At 52.8% G+C, this 17,814-nt stretch overlaps 8 protein-coding genes across 8 annotated transcripts; 5 read left to right on the top strand and 3 right to left on the bottom strand.

The window, feature by feature from the left end:
- Positions 1-592: 592 nt before the first annotated feature.
- NCS54_00032000 (Hypothetical protein) lies at positions 593-1,970 on the top strand (the record flags this gene model as incomplete). Its single annotated transcript, XM_053145974.1, has 3 exons — positions 593-740; positions 1,088-1,881; positions 1,935-1,970. The coding sequence occupies 3 exons, from the start codon at positions 593-595 to the stop codon at positions 1,968-1,970; spliced, it is 978 nt and encodes a 325-aa protein (XP_053001949.1).
- A 408-nt stretch (positions 1,971-2,378) lies between these two features.
- On the bottom strand, positions 2,379-3,881 carry NCS54_00031900 (Hypothetical protein; the record flags this gene model as incomplete). The annotated part of the gene is made up of 3 exons (XM_053145973.1): positions 3,401-3,881; positions 2,463-3,341; positions 2,379-2,401 (listed from the first exon to the last, which is right to left on the bottom strand). The coding sequence occupies exons 1-3, from the start codon at positions 3,633-3,635 to the stop codon at positions 2,379-2,381; spliced, it is 1,137 nt and encodes a 378-aa protein (XP_053001948.1). The 5' UTR covers positions 3,636-3,881.
- Positions 3,882-4,481: 600 nt separating this feature from the next.
- On the top strand, positions 4,482-5,635 carry NCS54_00031800 (Abhydrolase-3 domain-containing protein; the record flags this gene model as incomplete). Its single annotated transcript, XM_053145972.1, has 2 exons — positions 4,482-4,884; positions 4,938-5,635. 2 exons carry the CDS (start codon positions 4,482-4,484, stop codon positions 5,633-5,635), a joined length of 1,101 nt encoding a protein of 366 aa, XP_053001947.1.
- A 1,422-nt stretch (positions 5,636-7,057) lies between these two features.
- Positions 7,058-8,080, top strand: NCS54_00031700 (Hypothetical protein; the record flags this gene model as incomplete). Its single annotated transcript, XM_053145971.1, has 4 exons — positions 7,058-7,242; positions 7,296-7,705; positions 7,760-7,991; positions 8,047-8,080. 4 exons carry the CDS (start codon positions 7,058-7,060, stop codon positions 8,078-8,080), a joined length of 861 nt encoding a protein of 286 aa, XP_053001946.1.
- A 1,145-nt stretch (positions 8,081-9,225) lies between these two features.
- NCS54_00031600 (CSN12-like protein) lies at positions 9,226-11,181 on the bottom strand (the record flags this gene model as incomplete). The annotated part of the gene is made up of 6 exons (XM_053145970.1): positions 10,753-11,181; positions 10,411-10,703; positions 10,131-10,362; positions 10,021-10,082; positions 9,562-9,973; positions 9,226-9,309 (listed from the first exon to the last, which is right to left on the bottom strand). Exons 1-6 carry the CDS (start codon positions 11,035-11,037, stop codon positions 9,226-9,228), a joined length of 1,368 nt encoding a protein of 455 aa, XP_053001945.1. The 5' UTR covers positions 11,038-11,181.
- A 734-nt stretch (positions 11,182-11,915) lies between these two features.
- NCS54_00031500 (60S ribosomal protein L20) lies at positions 11,916-12,555 on the top strand (the record flags this gene model as incomplete). Its single annotated transcript, XM_053145969.1, has 3 exons — positions 11,916-12,110; positions 12,168-12,344; positions 12,391-12,555. The coding sequence occupies 3 exons, from the start codon at positions 11,916-11,918 to the stop codon at positions 12,553-12,555; spliced, it is 537 nt and encodes a 178-aa protein (XP_053001944.1).
- Positions 12,556-12,738: 183 nt separating this feature from the next.
- NCS54_00031400 (Zn(2)-C6 fungal-type domain-containing protein) lies at positions 12,739-14,844 on the bottom strand (the record flags this gene model as incomplete). The annotated part of the gene is made up of 1 exon (XM_053145968.1): positions 12,739-14,844. One exon carries the CDS (start codon positions 14,842-14,844, stop codon positions 12,739-12,741), a length of 2,106 nt encoding a protein of 701 aa, XP_053001943.1.
- Positions 14,845-15,966: 1,122 nt separating this feature from the next.
- Positions 15,967-17,561, top strand: NCS54_00031300 (Hypothetical protein; the record flags this gene model as incomplete). Its single annotated transcript, XM_053145967.1, has 4 exons — positions 15,967-16,075; positions 16,122-16,207; positions 16,267-17,396; positions 17,450-17,561. The coding sequence occupies 4 exons, from the start codon at positions 15,967-15,969 to the stop codon at positions 17,559-17,561; spliced, it is 1,437 nt and encodes a 478-aa protein (XP_053001942.1).
- Positions 17,562-17,814: the final 253 nt, after the last annotated feature.

Genomic DNA, 17,814 nt, shown 5'->3' with positions numbered 1-17,814 from the left:
TTCTGGAAATGCCAGGCTAGTGATCCAATTTGAAAATATCCAGCGCGGCCACCGCTTTTCCCAAACATCCAGATGCCCACCCTTCGCCGGGTGAATTCCCTTGGGCCCCACAGAGGCGGCAATGGTGGCCGGGCTGGTCAATACGACCTCGAATCGATGAGACCACGCCTCATTCTTGCACAACCGTTGCACACCTCTCACGCTTTCAGTTCACGCCCGGCCAGACCCATGATACCTACCTACTGTCCCTACCTTACCCGTGGACAACACTGCACTCTCTCGTCTGCGCTAGCCGTCCACGTCTCGCCGACCCATGCTCGATGGAGTCGCGCTATCAATGCCATGCCGTGCCATTCTCTGTCATGCCGCGCCCATGAGGGACGCCGGGTGAAGCTGGAAAGTCGAAAGCTGGGCCGACTGAGGCATAACCTCGAGACGGGATGTGGATGTTCTCCTCTCTGGCTTAGGAGCTCGACGTAGCATAAATACGCCTGTTCCCTCCCTCCTCTCGGGGTTTGCTTCTTCTCCCTCTTCCTCCTCCTTGTCCTCATCTATCCAATTATACCCAGAGACAACACCACAACCTACCAAAATGGCTGATATCCCCACCGTCAAGCTCAGCAGCGGCCACGAGATGCCCCAGGTCGGCTTCGGCCTCTGGAAGGTTGACAACGCCACCTGCGCCGACACCGTTTACGAGGCCATCAAGGCTGGTTACCGTCTGCTGGATGGTGCCTGCGGTACGTGAATGCTTCCCTTCTACCAGCTTGAAGTCGCTATAGACTTGCCTGTCCTCTGTCGATAATGTCCTCGGCGCAACAACACCAACAACGTCTGCCCCTCCTTCGATGCTATATCCCTGCTCACTGCCCCTCCATTACCCCCTGTCCACTCCCAATTACCCCGGCAGAATAGCCACAAAGGACCCCTGCAAATCTGCCCCTCCACCAGCGTCATGTCAGTTGAGAGCTTGGCCCCACCAGACGATGGCTTCATGAGACCTGTAGGATTGAGCCATGATATGACACCCTTTGTTCCCCTCAAAGAGACCCAAAATGAAGCAAATTCTGATATAAAATCCCTACAGACTACGGTAACGAGAAGGAGTGTGGTGAGGGTGTCGCCCGCGCCATCAAGGAGGGCATCGTGAAGCGCGAGGACCTCTTCATCGTCTCCAAGCTCTGGCAGACCTACCACGAGGAGCAGCACGTCGAGCCCATCACCCGCCGACAGCTCGCCGACTGGCAGATTGACTACTTCGACCTCTTCCTCATCCACTTCCCCGTCGCCCTCGAGTACATCGACCCCTCGGTCCGCTACCCTCCCGGCTGGCACATCGACGACGCCCAGACTGAGATCCGATGGGGCAAGGCCACCAACCAGGAGACCTGGGGTGCTATGGAGAAGCTCGTTGAGAAGGGTCTGGCCAAGTCTATTGGTATCTCCAACTTCCAGTCCCAGGCCATCTACGACCTCCTCAAGTACGCCAAGATCCGACCCGCCACCCTCCAGGTCGAGCTTCACCCCTACTACCAGCAGACCGAGCTCGTCCGCCTGGCCAAGGCTGAGGGCATCGCCCTGACTGCCTACTCCTCCTTCGGCCCTGCCGGCTTCATCGAGCTCGACATGGACCGTGCCAAGAACGCTGTTCCCCTGATGCAGCACGAGGTCTTCACCACCCTCGCCGAGAAGTACGGCAAGACCCCCGCCCAGGTCCTCCTCCGATGGTCTACCCAGCGAGGCATCTCGGTCATCCCCAAGTCGACCCGTCCCGACCTCATGCAGGAGAACCTGGCCTCCGTCAACTTTAACATTGATGAGGAGGACATGGCCCGCATCGCCAAGATGGACCTGCACCTCAAGTTCAACCAGCCCACCAACGTGAGTAGTACCACTTCTGCTGTAGTCTCGAGTATTATGCTAATACCTTGCAGTACTTCCCCACCGAGAAGCTCTGGATCTTTGCTTAGAGCAATGACATGTGATGACGAATTTAAAAAGAAAGAAATAACCTGGGAAACATTTTGTTTTGGGATATTAGGCGTTTGTTGATGATGGGCTGCATTTTGTAGAGTCCAAAGGACATGATGGAGGAAATCCGCCTCATAGAATTCAAAACACAGTTACCCCTTCAAAGGAATGCCCTGGCTGTCATCGATGATGATGTGGTTGAGCTGAAACATGACCGGTCATCTAGTTTGAATATGCGCATTTGATGAACCTCGCCTTCACTTGAAACTGTCTAGACGTTATCGACAACTGCAGCTGCAAATCTTTATTCTGTCTTTGATAACCACCAGTGCGTGTGCTACTGATGTACCGGAATGCGGATGAAAGAACCCCCTCCCCAAACGCCATGCTGTTTATCATGATGCCTTTCAAAACTCTTGATGATCATGCTCTTACGAAAGCTGTGGGAAATTTCAGCTGGCGTTCCTTTTGTTGTCAAGGGGGAAACTTACTGGCATCAATCTGTTTGATTTGAGGCAATGTTAATCGGATCCTGTTCCTATATGCCACCGGCTCCTGCAGCTGAAGCGGATTTCCCTCGAAATACACCGTCGTGAGGTTTTTCTTGTCCGCAAGGTACTTGGACACCTCCTTGTAGTCGCTGACAAGGTTGTAACTGGCCCAGAGCTCCTCCAGCTCAGCGAGGGGTGCAAGTCCCTCAATGCTGGTGACCTTGTTGTTTGAAATGTCGAGCACTCGCAGTTTAACGTTGTGCTCGAGACCCTCCAGTGATTCTAGGAGGTTATGCGAGATGTATAACTCCTCGAGTGTTGGAACATCCTTAAGCGGGGACAAGTCAGTTATGCGGTTCGACTGGATGCTCAGGAGGCGCAGGTTGGGTAGACCGCCGAGGCCGGAAAGCTCGGTAATCTTGTTCTTTGCCACCCACAGCTCCTCGAGAGCAACGAGGGTGTCAAGGTTCTTCAGCTCGCGGATACGGTTCGATCCAAGCTCAAGCGAAGTCAGCTTATCCAGCCCTTCGAGCCCCTCGATCTTGCCAATCTTGTTGGCTACAAGGAACAGCTCCTTGAGATCCTTGAGGTGGCTGATGTGCTTGATGTGCTTGATCTTGTTGAAGCTGAGGTCGAGGCTCGTGAGGTGTGTCAAGTCGTCGAGGCCGCGGACGTGCGAGATGAGGTTGTCGTAGAGGTCGAGGTCCTGGAGAGTCTCGGCGAGGCCGGAGAGGCCGTCGATCTCCTGGATGCTGTTTTGGCGGAGGCAGACGCGGGCGGCCTTTTTGAAGCGGTCGAGGCGGAGTGAGGTTATTGAGCCGATGCGGGAGTGGGAGCACATGATTTCGTCCGTCTCGGGGTCTTCGTCGTCGAGGAGGTCTGTAAGCCGTGTTAGTGAACTGTCGCATGCCCTGTGCATAGAGTACTGGGCTTATTACCCTCATCAGCGTTAATCGTCTCGCCGCCCAGGACATTCTCGTCGTCTGAATATTCAGGATCGGACAGAGCCTCTGGATTTGTCACGAGAGCAGCCTTGGGGACCCGAAGCTTGCCGTCCCAGCCCTTGCTGTTCCTTAGGCCAGGGCTGGTCTCCCCCTCGGCGCGCGGGGACGGGTGATCATCCTGGATATCGATGTGCGCGTGCGAGTCGTTTTCCTTGTCGGAGCTAGGCATCGCGATCGAACAGTCTTGGAGGAGGAGGAGGGGCGGTGATGATGTATTTGATGGCGGGGCAAGAAGAGAGGTTGGGAAGCGTGTATCTGCGTTTAAAACGGTGAGTTTTGAGAGTGGGTGACGAGAGTTTAAAGCAGAAAGTTCGATAATGGGAGAGAAAGTAATCAGGGAGGAAAAGGAACAAGTCGCGGAATTGGTCGGTTCGGTGGTTGTAAATAGTTCCAGTTTTTGGGATCTCCAGGAACCAAGGCGACAAAGGTCCCAGTCCGGGCGGGCTGCATAGAAAAAAGGACGAGTCCAGCCAGGCACTCACGCTCACTCACACTCACAGGCGGAGAACGGCGCTGTAATGGTTGCGCCAATTGGCACGTCGCAGCCCGGAGCCGAGTGACGTTGAGGGCGAATCAGTCCACCCCCAGGCTTGCAAGATGCCTGAAAGCGGGGGTCAAGCGTTCATCATGGGCTGGGCTTTTTGATGCAGAATGTTAAAGAAGCAGCTATACAGAGTTATTATAGAGAGTATTATCTTAAAGGATTCGATATTGTTCAATTCTGAATAGACATGTCATAGTTTTGCTGGCTATTTCGTGAATGATTCTTATTACCTCTTAGGCTATACTGTACCTCTGAGCTCTTACTTGAGTGTCGCCTTTTCGCCTCACCAACTGGCAACACCACTCGTTCTCCTGCACATCATCATCCGCAGCTGCAGGGCCCCGAGCCCAGTCGCGAGCGAACATGTCATAAAGCCTCAACCTCTTTCGACCACGGCATCCCACGTCTCTATCTTTTCCCCTTGCCAGCTGTCCCTCTTTTGACTGCCCTGCCTCGTTCGCATTTTCAGCAATGGTGATCCAGCGCATCTCGCGCCCTTGGACCGCCGGCAGGACGTTGCCGATATGCAGAGCAGCAGCAGCAATCGGGCGGCCCGTCGGGGGACGCACGAGGTGCTTCCATGTCGCGCCTGTCCTGATGCCCCCGCTGATCTTTGGTGGCCTGTTTGTGGCTCTGTGGTCTTGGAAGTGTGCCATGATGGTGCTGTTCCAGAACGCCATCATCTACAACCCATTCCTGCCGCCCAATGCGCGGAGCATGCGCATTGATGAGTTTTCGCGCGAGTGCGGGGGCGTTCAATGGAGAGAGGAGAGAATACGATCTCTGGATGGGACCGAAATTGCCTTGTGCGTGTCGGATATGCCTGCGTCTCGTACTGGGGCTAAGAAGCTTGTCTACATCCTCTACTTTCAAGGTTTGTTACATCATGAGGCCTTTTCTCGTACTTGATCTCATCCAAGACTCTAGGAAATGGATCTTCAATACCTCCAAGACTTCCTCATCTGTCTTGGATTCTTCGTCGAGCTCACGACAACGATCCGTCAGTCACATATACTATGGTTTGTCTGAGTTATCGAGGCTATTGGACGTCTCACGATCGGCCATCTGAGCCAGGTATTGATTTGGACTCACAAGCAGCCCTGCAGTGGATATCTCAATTACACGGGTCCAGAGCAGAGGGAACTGACCATAAGCCGACAGTCGTGCTTTGGGGCCAGAGCATTGGATGCGGATTTGCCACCAATCTGGCTGCCAAAGGGAAATGCCCTCCCAACATCAAACTTGATGCCCTTGTCCTAGAGACTCCATTCACATGTACAAGAGCAATGCTGCAGGCATTATACCCCCAGAAGTGGCTCCCATACCAGTACCTGTGGCCATTCCTCCGGAACCACCTGGACAGCTGGACCAACCTCGGCATGATAGCCAAGAGGTTCAAGGAGAGCCCGCCGGGGGTTTACATCGTGGAAGCGGGGAAGGACGAGCTGGTACCCGGCGATCACGGCGAAAAGCTCCAGCGGCGCTGCGAACTCGTTGGGCTCCCAGTGGAACGGCACAGGGTGCGCGGGGCGCTGCATAATGAAGCCATGGTGAGGGCCACTGGGAAGCAGGCTCTCGCCGACTCCATCTCGACGGCCGCTGCAAGGGCCCAGCACGGAGATTGATGAACGGGATTGGGCTTTGAAACTCAGGGATATGGCATCTTGACATGTCTGGTTCAACTGGCGTGAATTCGGGACATGTCGGCCGTGGCGGAACAGGGATATCTAGAGTGTGTGACTGAGAAATGCCGTCACGGTCAAACAGACTGACGGATCCGTATGGTAGATCACCACCCCCCGTCGATGCCCTCAAGTCTCAGGGAGGTGTTGCACTAGGCGTCGAACTAAGACCCAGCAAACCGAGTTGTGTGGAGGTGTTGGGAGAGCCATCCATGCCAGGTACCGTACACACACACACACAGAGCTTACCACCCCCTGGCAGGATTCCTAGCCCACGGACCCCAAGGCTAGCCCGGTGGTCCACCACCGTCAATGGGAGGAGAGAAAAAAAAGAAGCATGGGTTTTGAAAAGAAAGTTGTTTGCCGGAGTGTGTGCGAGTGTGAGCAGCTGGTTTCGCTTGGTCGTGAGGATTAGATAGAGGACGACAAGCTCCCACAACGATACGTCCTCGAGGAGGCTCAGGATGGGCTTCAATTGAGTCCAATTGATTCCTCCAGCTCTCGCAGTAAATCTCCAGCAAAAAAATGACGAGGCTCGCTCAGAAATTGTGAGCCTTGCAGCTCCATCGCCGAGCATGCGTTAGCATCCAGTCCCAGCACCACCAAGATGTCTGCCTTGTGATGGAGGCTCACGCAAGTGGGGGGCTCCATATTTCCTCGAGGCGAACTGTTGTTCCACGCACTGAAGCCCAGAACTTGGAAGCTTTTTTTCAAGCCAACAAACCAAAAGGAAATAACGAGATGGTACTAACCCTTGCATTATTATCTACGCACCCCAGCCCCCCCTTTTCAGAGTGTGACTCGATCCCTGTTCACAGCAAACCTCACTGCCCCGATTCCAATTAAACACCCCTGCCTGGCATCACGTGGTTCCGTGGCAATATCGCGTTCCCCCTTTGGCTCAGCCAACGCGTCCCACTGACGACTTATCACCACCTTTTCGGGGGCTGACTCGCCTTGCCTTCCAGGGGCCCGGGGGCTTCGCAGGCCGGGTGTGCCGCTATAGCAGGCAGAAGATGCCTTGTTTTCCGCACGGGGCATGCCTGGCTATTATAAAGATGGCGCGTCTGCTCGCCCAATTTTGCCAGATCAGAAAAAGAGTGTGAATACTCATTTAAACAAGACGGGCTTCATTCCTGACCCCGAGGTAGGTTTTTAGAACCAAAACAGATTTTCTTACGGCGTCTTTTTATCTCTTTCCATCGTTTGCCTTACTCTTTTTTCCCTCGTTGCCTCATCTGCCTGCTGCATCATCACCAAGGCACCCCCACACCAACTCAAGTATAAGAAGCGTGAACAAGTCCCCATCGCTCGCTCGCCTCCGATACCAAATAATCACGGGAAATTCCTTCGACAGCCGCCAACATGTTCTCCTCATCCAGACGACATGAATCCTCGAGCAAGAGCTTCTCCAAGAGCCACAAGGTCAACAAGTCCAGCTCTTCTTTCAGCAAGGATAGCGGTGTCACCAAGCGACGACATGAATCTCGCCATCGGAGACCGGCTACGGCTTCTACAGCCACAGCCAGCGATGACACCGTTATGGGAAAGTAAGTATACCCGTTCTCTCTTTTCATGAATATCACAATTCTAACATCGTCAGCAACTTGACTTCTGCCATCGTCACTCTCGTCGTCGGTTCTGAACAACGCCTCTTTGCCGCCCACGAAGACGTCCTCTGCGGCAGCCCCTTCTTCAACCACGCTCTTCGAAACGGGTACATGGACGCCGCCACCAAGCGCATCGCCCTTCCCGACGAGGAGCCCGAGATCTTTAGCTCTGTCCTCGAGTATCTCTACAAGGGCGACTACTACCCTCGTCTGGTGCACAACAAGCGACGCAACTCTTGGGAGATTGAGCCCACGACTGAAGAAGAGCGTGCTGCCGTCGAGAGCACCGTCTATCATCGTGGCGTGGATGGTGATCTTCTTAAGGATACTGTCATTTACTGTGCGGCTGAAAAGTATGGACTGGATGAGCTGAAGAAGCTGGCACTTCGCAAACAAGGACTCCGTAAGTCATTTGATCTCGTCTATATCGAACCAACTAACATGTTTGCCCTTCAAGAATCTGGTATCCAGTGCAGCACCATCCTCGCTTCGGCCAGATACGCCTACGCCAACACTCCCGACACAGACTCCAAGCTGCGAGCCCACTATCTCGCCCTCATCATCCGCTCTCGCAGTACCTTCAAGCGCAGCGGAACCATGCAACTCGAGATGTACAACGGAGGCACGCAGTTGTTCTTTGATCTCTTTGTCGCTCTCTGCAACCACGTCGACGACATTTCCTCCGCCCAGTGAGTTTCATCAACAACACTTCAAGTTGATCGTGGTAAACTAACAAGTCTGCAGAAGCACGCCACGTTCCAATCGCCACTTCTCTTAATACCCACCACCGAGACAAGCGGCACTCTTCTCCCTCATCATTAATGAACCATGAATTTTTCTCTTATTCTTACAATACACGGCAACGGCTTTGCAAAGATTAACCAACATGCAAAAAACTAAAGAAACCGATGGGGACGGGACGGAGTCAAGGCGTCAACAGGTTTCTTTCTACGGAGTTATTGACAAATTTGCCGGGAAACGTCTTTCTGTACTACTATTCTTCTCATGAACCTCTAGGGTCTTTTCACTTCGGAGCACAGGATATTTGGTATTTGTCTCGCTAAAGCGAGCTGGTTTGGGTCATTTACTTTTCACGATGGGTTTTTTTGCGAGCGGGATACCAAGACTGACATCTGACGACGGATGGGCGGAAAGTTGTATCATTACCCCTTTTTCACGACGCTCTTTTTTCACGAGCTATTTTGAGAAGCGTAAAAGAATTTGAAGCTTTGTCACTTATGGACATCCGACTCCTATTCCGTGGAGGCAAGCGTGAAAGCAACTTGGACTAGAATCCGCCGCTGCGCCCAACAAGGTTCGCCAAGTCTTAGTGAAACATAGATTGCTTGTGTCGGAATGCCTCCCCGGGCGTGAGTCATACGACCGACTGGGGGCGTGTCGGATCGAGTATCGGCGTGGAAACGAAAGGCGACCCATCCGAACCAGGAGTGTGAAAATGCGGGGAGACCACCACGCCTCAGGATTCGATGGAAATCTCGAAGCGGAAGATAATGCCCTTACTGGCAGACACATGCTTTAGCACTTTGCATCGACGGTGGGATGGGGGCTACAAGGACGTGGGTGGAAGCGGATCGATAACAAGAGACATGGGGGATGCACGGTATGGTGCTTCAGCGTGAATATGGCGCAAAGATAACTTCAAACGGGCCAAACAGGCCGGGTCGGCTCAGATATCAGCTTGGGCTTAAAAAAGCAAACACCAACGTGTGTTGCCGATGCTATTGTGTGATTTGTCGACGCCAGCGTCATCCTGACGGCTGCGGTGTCTCTGTCCTACCCGTGCTGCTAGGTTTCGTTCAGACAAGCGACGGTGAGTCTAAGAGAGAAGAATATCTAAACCGTCGTGTTTTGCCTAGTCTTGATTCAGGTTGTGTCGCACACAAACGACTTTGCTCGCTCGCCTCACACTCCTGTGCCGGGGAAAGCACCCTTCTTGGAGAGAACCACAATGCCTCGCTCCCTAGCGATATAACCTTTCATCAATTCCTAGAAATCAAAGGTGCCCAGTCAGTGACTCAGATCTTTGTAAGGCTGAGATGGAGGGGAGTGTGAATGGAGACCGTGAATGCCCCAGGCAGACACTGAAATAAGGCAGCATCTTGGTGACGAGTATATAGTCAAATGACTGCCGTGGGGATGCCAACAAACAATTCTTGCCCGTTTTCCACCGAAAAAAGGAAGAGCAGGGATCAAAAGGCAGCCGGTGCCTCGTGTACACCAAGGAATCAAACAACTCACCTTGTAAATCATGTTGGCCAGTAGGCACTCAACCTCGTCACCCTCGATCATCTGGCCGCTGCTCATGCTAATGGCCGCCTGGAATTCCGTCACCGGGATGCGGGTACGACGCACGGGAGCCGTGTCGCCCTCTTTTGGCTCATCGTAGCCGCCGGCGATAAAGACCTTACGCAGCAGGTTACGCAAGGCGATATCTCTGCCCCGCTCGAGCGTCAGGTAGATGCGCCGCTTGACGAATTCGTCTTCGCCACTTTTCAGGGCTTCGTCAAATTCCTTCAGGTTTCCGGATTTGATGCATCGGGCCAGCGGGAGGAAGAGTTCCTGTAGTCGGGGGTAGTTTTCCAAGAGAGTCTTGGTGGGGAGGACATGGCTGGTGATAAGGCGGCAAGGGATGAGGTAGGTCAGGATTCGTCTGGCATCATGTCAGCGGTGAATCAACTTGTGTCAAGTCATGCCTACTCAGATTGGGTGATGGCATCTCTGTGGCATAAGTTCCATGCCTCGTTGAGGTGGGATTCCGCCTGATAGATCTTAGTACACATCATGCAATGGACCAGATAGTGCCTTACCGCAAAGTAGTCCTCTTCTAGGAAACGCAAGACTCCCTCGTAAAATTTGAATGTCACTCGTTGAGACTTTGGGAACATTTCGAGGGCGGGCATGTCTCCCTTGTCGTTGTACACAGACAAGGTCTTGATGATGGTTCTTGATAACGATGCCGAGTTAAGCTTGAAGTAAGTTTTGAAGAGGAGGTTGATGACGAAGTAAATTCCCCATTTCCTGGATTCTTCTAATGGGGCTCTGAGTATTGTCAGTCACGAACGGAGCAAACGAGGGGATAGTCCATACCTGTCGTTTAGACACAGGGAAAAGATTCGCTTGAGGTGGCCCTCGCAGTCTCGTAGTTGGAGCTGCCCTTCGGTTTGAGGATCGAAGTCATCATCCATCAATGAGGCTCCAGGGGCACCACTCAGAGATTGAGTTTGGCGTTCCTCGTCGGATTTGATGGCGAACAGTCGCAGGTACTTGCCCACCATGTAGAGAGATGGGATCGTCCACGCTTCGAATCCGTGTGAGTTGTATCCGCGAATAAGCACAGAGGTCAGTTCCTTCCAAGCCTCGTACACTTTTGTCCATGTAGACTGCACCATGGTTAGCGAGGAACTCTCGACTAGATAGTCACTCTCATACCTTGCCACTTTCCCCAGCCAAAATTTCACCAATTGCCTTCCAGTAGGACTGGTAGACATCCACCCAGCCCGTCACCTCATCATGGTCCAACTTCTGTCGATGGGAAGTGTTTGATTTGATGAAGTGCTTGATATCACCCTTGACGCTGTGAGAATTCGTACTACGCCATACAGCCATCAGCCGTTGAGGGTCATCTGGTGGAGGAACAGGAGATAAAGTTTGAGCTAGCTTGTAGCCGTTTCGCAAGGCATGAGCCTGCGCAAACTGCTCGAACAGGGTATTCATGACCTTGGCACCAGATGCAAGGAGCGTCGCGATGTCTACTCTGGCAGGTCTCAAATCGGGTGTTGGTGTTTGACTGGGTAGAAGGCGACAGTGAGCCCGGATCCGGAGAGGCTTGACGATATGAGATAGTGAGCTTGAGATGATGTACTATTATTGTCCGAATAGTGTTTTGGTCAACGTTGATCTCGGTCCTATGGCTTTGTCGTTCAGGCTCATTGCCTTCCTTCCCAACTTCTTTGAGCTGGACCACATCTGATTGGACGTTGGACCCACTGTCTTGGCAGTCAACACAGATGACGATGCACGTGACTGTTTTCACGAGTGGGTCGAAACTGGCCAATCGCCTTTGGGGCCAAAGCCCTGCAGGTGCTACGTCTCTTAGCCCTCCCACACCTTCGCACAAAAAAATATCGCCCGCGACTTTCAACTTCGGCCATCTTCACTAACCTTCGCGCAGTTGGAATTGACCACCGTCACAGTAAGTCGGCAACATAGGACACATCCAAGCAGGCCACTGACAGATATTACAGATGGGTAAGCATTTTCTATCTCTCGCGCTCGACCATGGCGATGCCGCCCGCCGGAGGAGGACCGACGAAAACAATTTCGATAATTTTGCACTTCGACTGGGACGACAAGAATGAGGGATCAGACTGCTTCCTGGGACTGCGACGGCTCTCTAGACTGGCGGATTGGACTTCGATTGCGTCTCGACGGGACTTTTTGGGGAATTTCGCCTCGAAAACCCACAGCCCTCGAATTTTCAATATCTAGTCTCAACCAACCCCGACCAGCCCAGGATAGCTCCTCGACACTCGACCCAACCCTCCGGCGCGCGGCATCACGGCACACAATTCCTGAGAACAAAAATACTAACCATGAACTCAGGTCGTCTTCAGGAATACGAGGTCATCGGGCGCCACCTGCCCACCGAGGCTAACCCTTCCCCCGCCCTCTACCGCATGACCATCTTCGCTCCCAACGAGACGGTCGCCAAGTCCCGATACTGGTACTTCTTGCGTGGTCTCAAGAAGGTCAAGAAGGCCACCGGTGAGATCGTCAGCATCAAGGTGGTGAGTAGCGACAACTGGACTCGATGCTCATGGACGACGCTGACCTGAGATGCACAGCTCCACGAGAAGCACCCTCTTAAGGTCAAGAACTTTGGCATCTGGATCCGATACGACTCTCGTTCCGGCACGCACAACATGTACAAGGAGTACCGTGAGCTGTCCCGAACAGATGCCGTCGACTCCCTCTACTCCGACATGGCTGCCCGCCACCGTGCCCGCTTCAGGTCGATCCACGTACGTCGCACTCACATGGCCTTGCCTAGACCTAAGCTAACCCTAGGACCAGATCCTCCGCGTCGTCGAGCTCGAGAAGACCGAGGATGTCAAGCGACCCTACATCCGCCAGCTCACTCAGAAGGGCCTGAGCTTCCCTCTCCCCCACCGAATCACCAAGGAGAACACCAAGAAGGTGTTCAGCGCGAAGCGACCATCCACTTTCGCTTAGAATGTTTTCGGTTTCGAGGACGGTTGGGCAGGCTCTGCGGGTGTTACAACGGATCATGGAAATATCAACTGCATTGCTCGATAAAACGGGTGACGAATGAACCAAAAATTCTGAGCATGCTGATGCTGCTGCGTGATGCACAATTGATTGGGTTTTTCTAGCAAACTACCGATTGTGAACTTGTCAAGTCGATTCTCCTGTACCGCTCCCGTCCGGTGAATTGTCCATCTGCGTATCGTTGTAAAACTCTGTCCAAAATGACCACTCCATGGGGGCGCCTTGTTCCATTCCTTGGCCTAGGTTGAGGTTGAGTAGCTCTGGTGGATACTCGAACAATATTGAGGGATCCATGACACTGGTGTCGTATTGTGCCAAGGGAGGTATTGTTGACTGCGCGGTTGTTGTCTCGCACAACATAGGTTGAGTGATTGTCTGTGTGGGAGGGATCAATGGCATCGTTGATGTGGTGTTGAGGTTGAGACCCTTCAAGAGAGCCTCTGCCCTTGCTGTTCTTGCCTTTTTCAACAACTTCTTGATAGGTCGCCAGAGCGAGCCCGTCGCAGTATCGGCAATATGATTTCTTGATGCAGGAAAGTTGCGATCCACGACAACCCATGCCCTGTCCACCAGCTCGCCCTCTGTCTGGACACACAACTCAGCCAGCGCAACCGCCAGAGGATGCCATTGCACATATGTATCTGTCCACCAGGCAAACCGGTCTTCCCATTGGTCCTTTGTCATACGCTCACGCAGTTCCATGATGGACACGGCGGTACGCAGCATCGTCTCCTTGGAGACGCGGGGCCGATCTGGGGCTGGTCCGCCATTGAAGGGGTACTGGATGTTGAGCCACAGCTTGAGTATGACAACGCGGGCGATTTCGGAGGCGTACATGGAGGGGAGGTGAGAGGGTCGGGCAGTGTGGATGAATGTGTTTTCGAGGAGTCGGATGTGTGCTATGAGTTCGTCTTCTGTGTACAGGAAGTGCTCTGCTTCTCCTGCTGCGTTGAAATGGGGATGTGAAAGGAGGCCAAATATGCTTGAGCACATAGCTGTGCACATGCATATGACGTTGTCGGCGGGAGTCGACTTTGGGACAAGAGGTCCGGTTGAATCTGGACCAAAGTAGTCGTCGTCGATCGGTGTTGGTAGCACAGTATCGAAGCGTGCCCGGGTGAGGATGGCATCAGAGCCTCTGTCCTCAGAGCCGCGAACGTCAAGAACAACGATAAAGTGCCACAATCGACGTCTCATCTCTGCTACAAAGGGAGTATAGCGATGACCGTCTCCATCGCGATCGAGGCCCATCCCTTGAGCTACGCGAATGACGAGAGATGTGAGAGCCCAAGATGATCGATTATGAGAGTAGACACGAATCATGGAAGTGTAGAGCGTCAGGGCTTGCAGTGTCTCTAGTTCATTGGTGTTGAGGTAATCTGCTTCAGCGAGCGCTCGCTCAGCGGCGATGCGATACCGAGCAGTTAATTCGGCCTTGTTCTCGCCCAGTTGCTTCTGACAGTCCTCCGGCCTGAGACATGCGGCGGCGCAAAAGTAGATGGAAAACATTACGGCGTTTGTTGAGAGGCTGAAAGAATATGTTGATGAAGTATCGATATGTGATTGGATCTGTTTGGTGATGGTAGGACGGTGTAGGATCTTGACGAGGGGATCGACACTGCGGGAATAGATAGTCCAGAGCCGTATCATCATATCTGGAGAAGGGTGCTTCAGGGGTTCCCGCTCATTATAATATGGATTTCCGAGCAAGAAGCCTGACGGTGCTGTGGGTGCTGGAGGCGCCGGGTCAACGGACTCTGGGCTATCGCCTTCTGCCTCCTCCTCATCGTCTTCAGAGGGTTGATCGAGCGCTTGCCGGATCCCCTCGACTTCAGAGCACAGATTCCTCCAGAAGCCAGCGCTGAGGTACTTTTCCCCGGCCTGGGCATTCGCGGCGTGTGTAGCAGCATCCTGCGATTCCTGACATTGGTCTTCCAGGGTGGCAGATAACGTTGTGGCGATGGACGCGGACCGCGTGTCCTCATCGAGCTGCTTCAGCTTGGAGGGATCCGCCAGATTAACAATGGTCTCAAGGCGACTGATCCGATCCAGCAGCTCGCTCTGACGCGGCCTCGGCGCGCGACGGGTAGGCTTCCTCGAGGGATAGACGCACTCAAGTCCGAAGCGAGAGCACTGAGTGCAGGCGGGCTGTACCTTGTCGCACTTGATCTTGCGGGTCCTACAGCTCGAGCAGCTGAGGACCTTTGCGGGTCGGTCTTCTCTCGCGCTCATTGTTTTTCTCGTACTGCGATGTGTTGATGGTGTTGAAAATGCTGTAAGTGGAAGCTTGGTCAGGGATTGAGCAAGTGCCGGCCCCACCCGATTAAATCATTGACGGTTCGATTTGTGGGCGTGAGACTTTGGGGGCTTTTTCAAATTGTTCACGACAATGCTACATGACCCGTTGGAATTGAGGTTATTTTGAGAGAACTTTGACTTGTTTGAGTGTAATTAAATGCTACAAGTTCACTCATGGCGTGCCCAGACGGAGTTACCGGCCTTGCCTTGAGTAAGAACGCGTCAGCGGGTGGCCGACAAGGAAATCCTGGACCGTGAACTTGGTCGACCTAGGCGTGACTCACCGGGCACAAGGCGAGGAGATGCTATGATAGTTGCGTTGAATCTTATCCATCTCGTCACTCTAGAAAATCTCAGCTGTGCAGTGGTTAGTAGCCGAGCCAAAAACCAATGAAACGAGACTCTGACTCTGACTCCAGCCCTGTTGACCTTTGTGATCGGCAACTTGAGTCCGTCTTTTACCTCCAGACTCCGTATAAGCTCTCCAGTATGGATTTAGCCTCGTTGTTCCTGCTGTCTGTCATACGTTCCGCCGGCAGTGTAAAGACCAGGGCGCCTTACCAAGATACTGTTTCCGTAGCCATCCCCTCATTGGTAAGAGGACAACACAGAATGAAGGTTCGCATACCTGCAGATTTCAGTCCTGATTGAGTCTCAGTATATATGAAATATCCTTTATGGCATCTGTGAAGGCCTGGGGGGAAGATGAGTCCCTACCCAAGGTCGCCATGGCCACAACTGCCAGACAAAGCCTCTGCCTACCTTCCTCACAAAGAAGTTGGCACTGGATGTCAGCGATTTCCGTCACAATTTGGAAGTAACGGTCGTTCTCTCTGCTGTATTTACATGCCCCTTACCTCCGTGATATGATGAATGTCAACAAATCAGAACTGCCCGTGCCTTCCTCGGCTCTCTTGTTTGTTAATCTCGATGACGTCTCTGGAAGAGGGCCATCATCCACTGGCAGTAACTGCGCTGTCAAAACTGAATCACCAGCCACCGTAATCTAGATCATTACCTCTTCAACACCATCATCAGCATCCATCAGCATCTATCATGACTCGTCCACTTGGCCAGGCCACAGGGGCTGAAAAGCTCAAGAGAGTCACCGAATTGATCGACAAACTTCACGAGGATATCAAAAACATCGCACTACTTCCCTCAGGTGTGTATCCAAACCAGCCAACAATTTATCACCTCCTAACCCCAAGCCAACACAGACCGCGACCTCGCCTTGGAGGAACTCAAGATCTACAGTAGAGACCCTGACAATGCTGATCCGATCTTCTCAGAAAAGGTTTGCTATTGTTATCTCCACGATTTCTCATCTTGGACCACTGACATCAGCTCTTCCAGGGCATTAGCACGCTCCTGCCGCATGCCTTCTACAGCCCATCCACCAAGACTGCACGCGAGGCTCTTCGTGTTTTGGTAAACGCCATGGTTTTAAAGCCCGAGACTCGACAAATCGTTATCGATCAGGGATTCGCTAAAAGGGCTTGCGGGGAGCTCAAAGGCGAAAACTTTGATGACGAGTTTCTCAACTCCCGCGTTCTCCTCCTGTCGACTTACGATACAGTAATCGACGTTGAGGATCTCATTGACAATCACCACCTGGCGGAATACATTGTCGAAAAGCTCAATCAGCATGCAAAGGATCTATCCAAAAAGGCCGTCGATATACTCAGTCGCCATGCCAAGGACCTATCAGGCAAACCAAAGTCCAAGTCCCGTTCCAAGTCCAAGGTTGATTCCATGCAGGACATGGCGCTCACCGAGACTTCGAAGCTCCTGTACGTCGTTTCGCACGTTTGCCCCGACCGCGTCTCCTCTTTGAGTGCCGCACTCCCTCATCTCGTATTTATCTTGTTAAAGCATCCAGTCCCGGAGCCGAAACCTCTTGATGGCCCCTTCAAGGCGCTCATCAGTGCCTTTACAAATCTCGATTTCGGAGCAGAGAAGAGCAAGGCAGCCCTCTACCCAAAAGGCGAGACATTCAAGGTTGCGGACAAGCTGATCAATATTCTCGAACGTGTGGTAAGAGCGTATCCGGACACGGAGTTGGATGAATTTGCGTCACCGTCCGTCAAGGTCATACGAAAGGTCTATACCAATGCCCCAGACACTCTCAAGAAACACATGCGCGGTTTACTCTTGCCCACAGTTGAGGATCGCGTAGACGAGTTGGGCACGAGAGATACCTTGCCCGGCAAGTTACTCAAACACCTAACCAGCCGTACATGCCCAGTGTTCCGGGTCGATATTTCTGACCTTTTTCTCGAGATGTCGGATAGCGATGCCAACAAATACGTGGAAAATGTTGGGTATGGCTTCGCGGGAGGCCTGTTCTTGCAGGAAAGCATGCCCATCCCTTCTTCTGCTACAGAAGCGTTCAGCGGTGGTGCTGCCGGCTCGCAGGAGCCACGGGTGCTGACACAAGAGGAGAAAGACCGGCAAACTGAACAACTATTTGATCTTTTTGATCAGTCAGTCGAGCTTTACTATGCCGTTGAGACTCGCAGGGCTGACATGATCCTAGGTTAAACCCATCGAGCCTTACAGACGTTCAAGAAGACCCCAAAGAGACTGCCACAACAGAGAGTCAGCCCCCGACAACCAAGAACGATGCGGCGGACAAGGGCAAAGAATGACGCTTTGGCCGTGATCCACCATGTTCGAGTTGAAGATCTAGCCAGCCAACTTGCAGCAGTCAGCGCGGTAGTCCAACAAGCAGGGGCAGACACGACGGATGCAAAGACTAATGGATGAACAGCGTGTTCTTTAATGGTATTCCAGTAGCAGTATCATGTAATGAGTTAAGGCTGTCACAGGATTATTAGTTGGGGTATATCGCCAGGCGGTCTGTCAGTCAAGTGCAAGCAGTCTGTTTTTTGCAGGGAGAAA

Source organism: Fusarium falciforme, chromosome 1, assembly GCF_026873545.1.
Source record: "Fusarium falciforme chromosome 1, complete sequence".
NCBI lineage: Eukaryota > Fungi > Ascomycota > Sordariomycetes > Hypocreales > Nectriaceae > Fusarium > Fusarium falciforme.
This window is presented reverse-complemented; position numbering and strand designations above follow the sequence as displayed.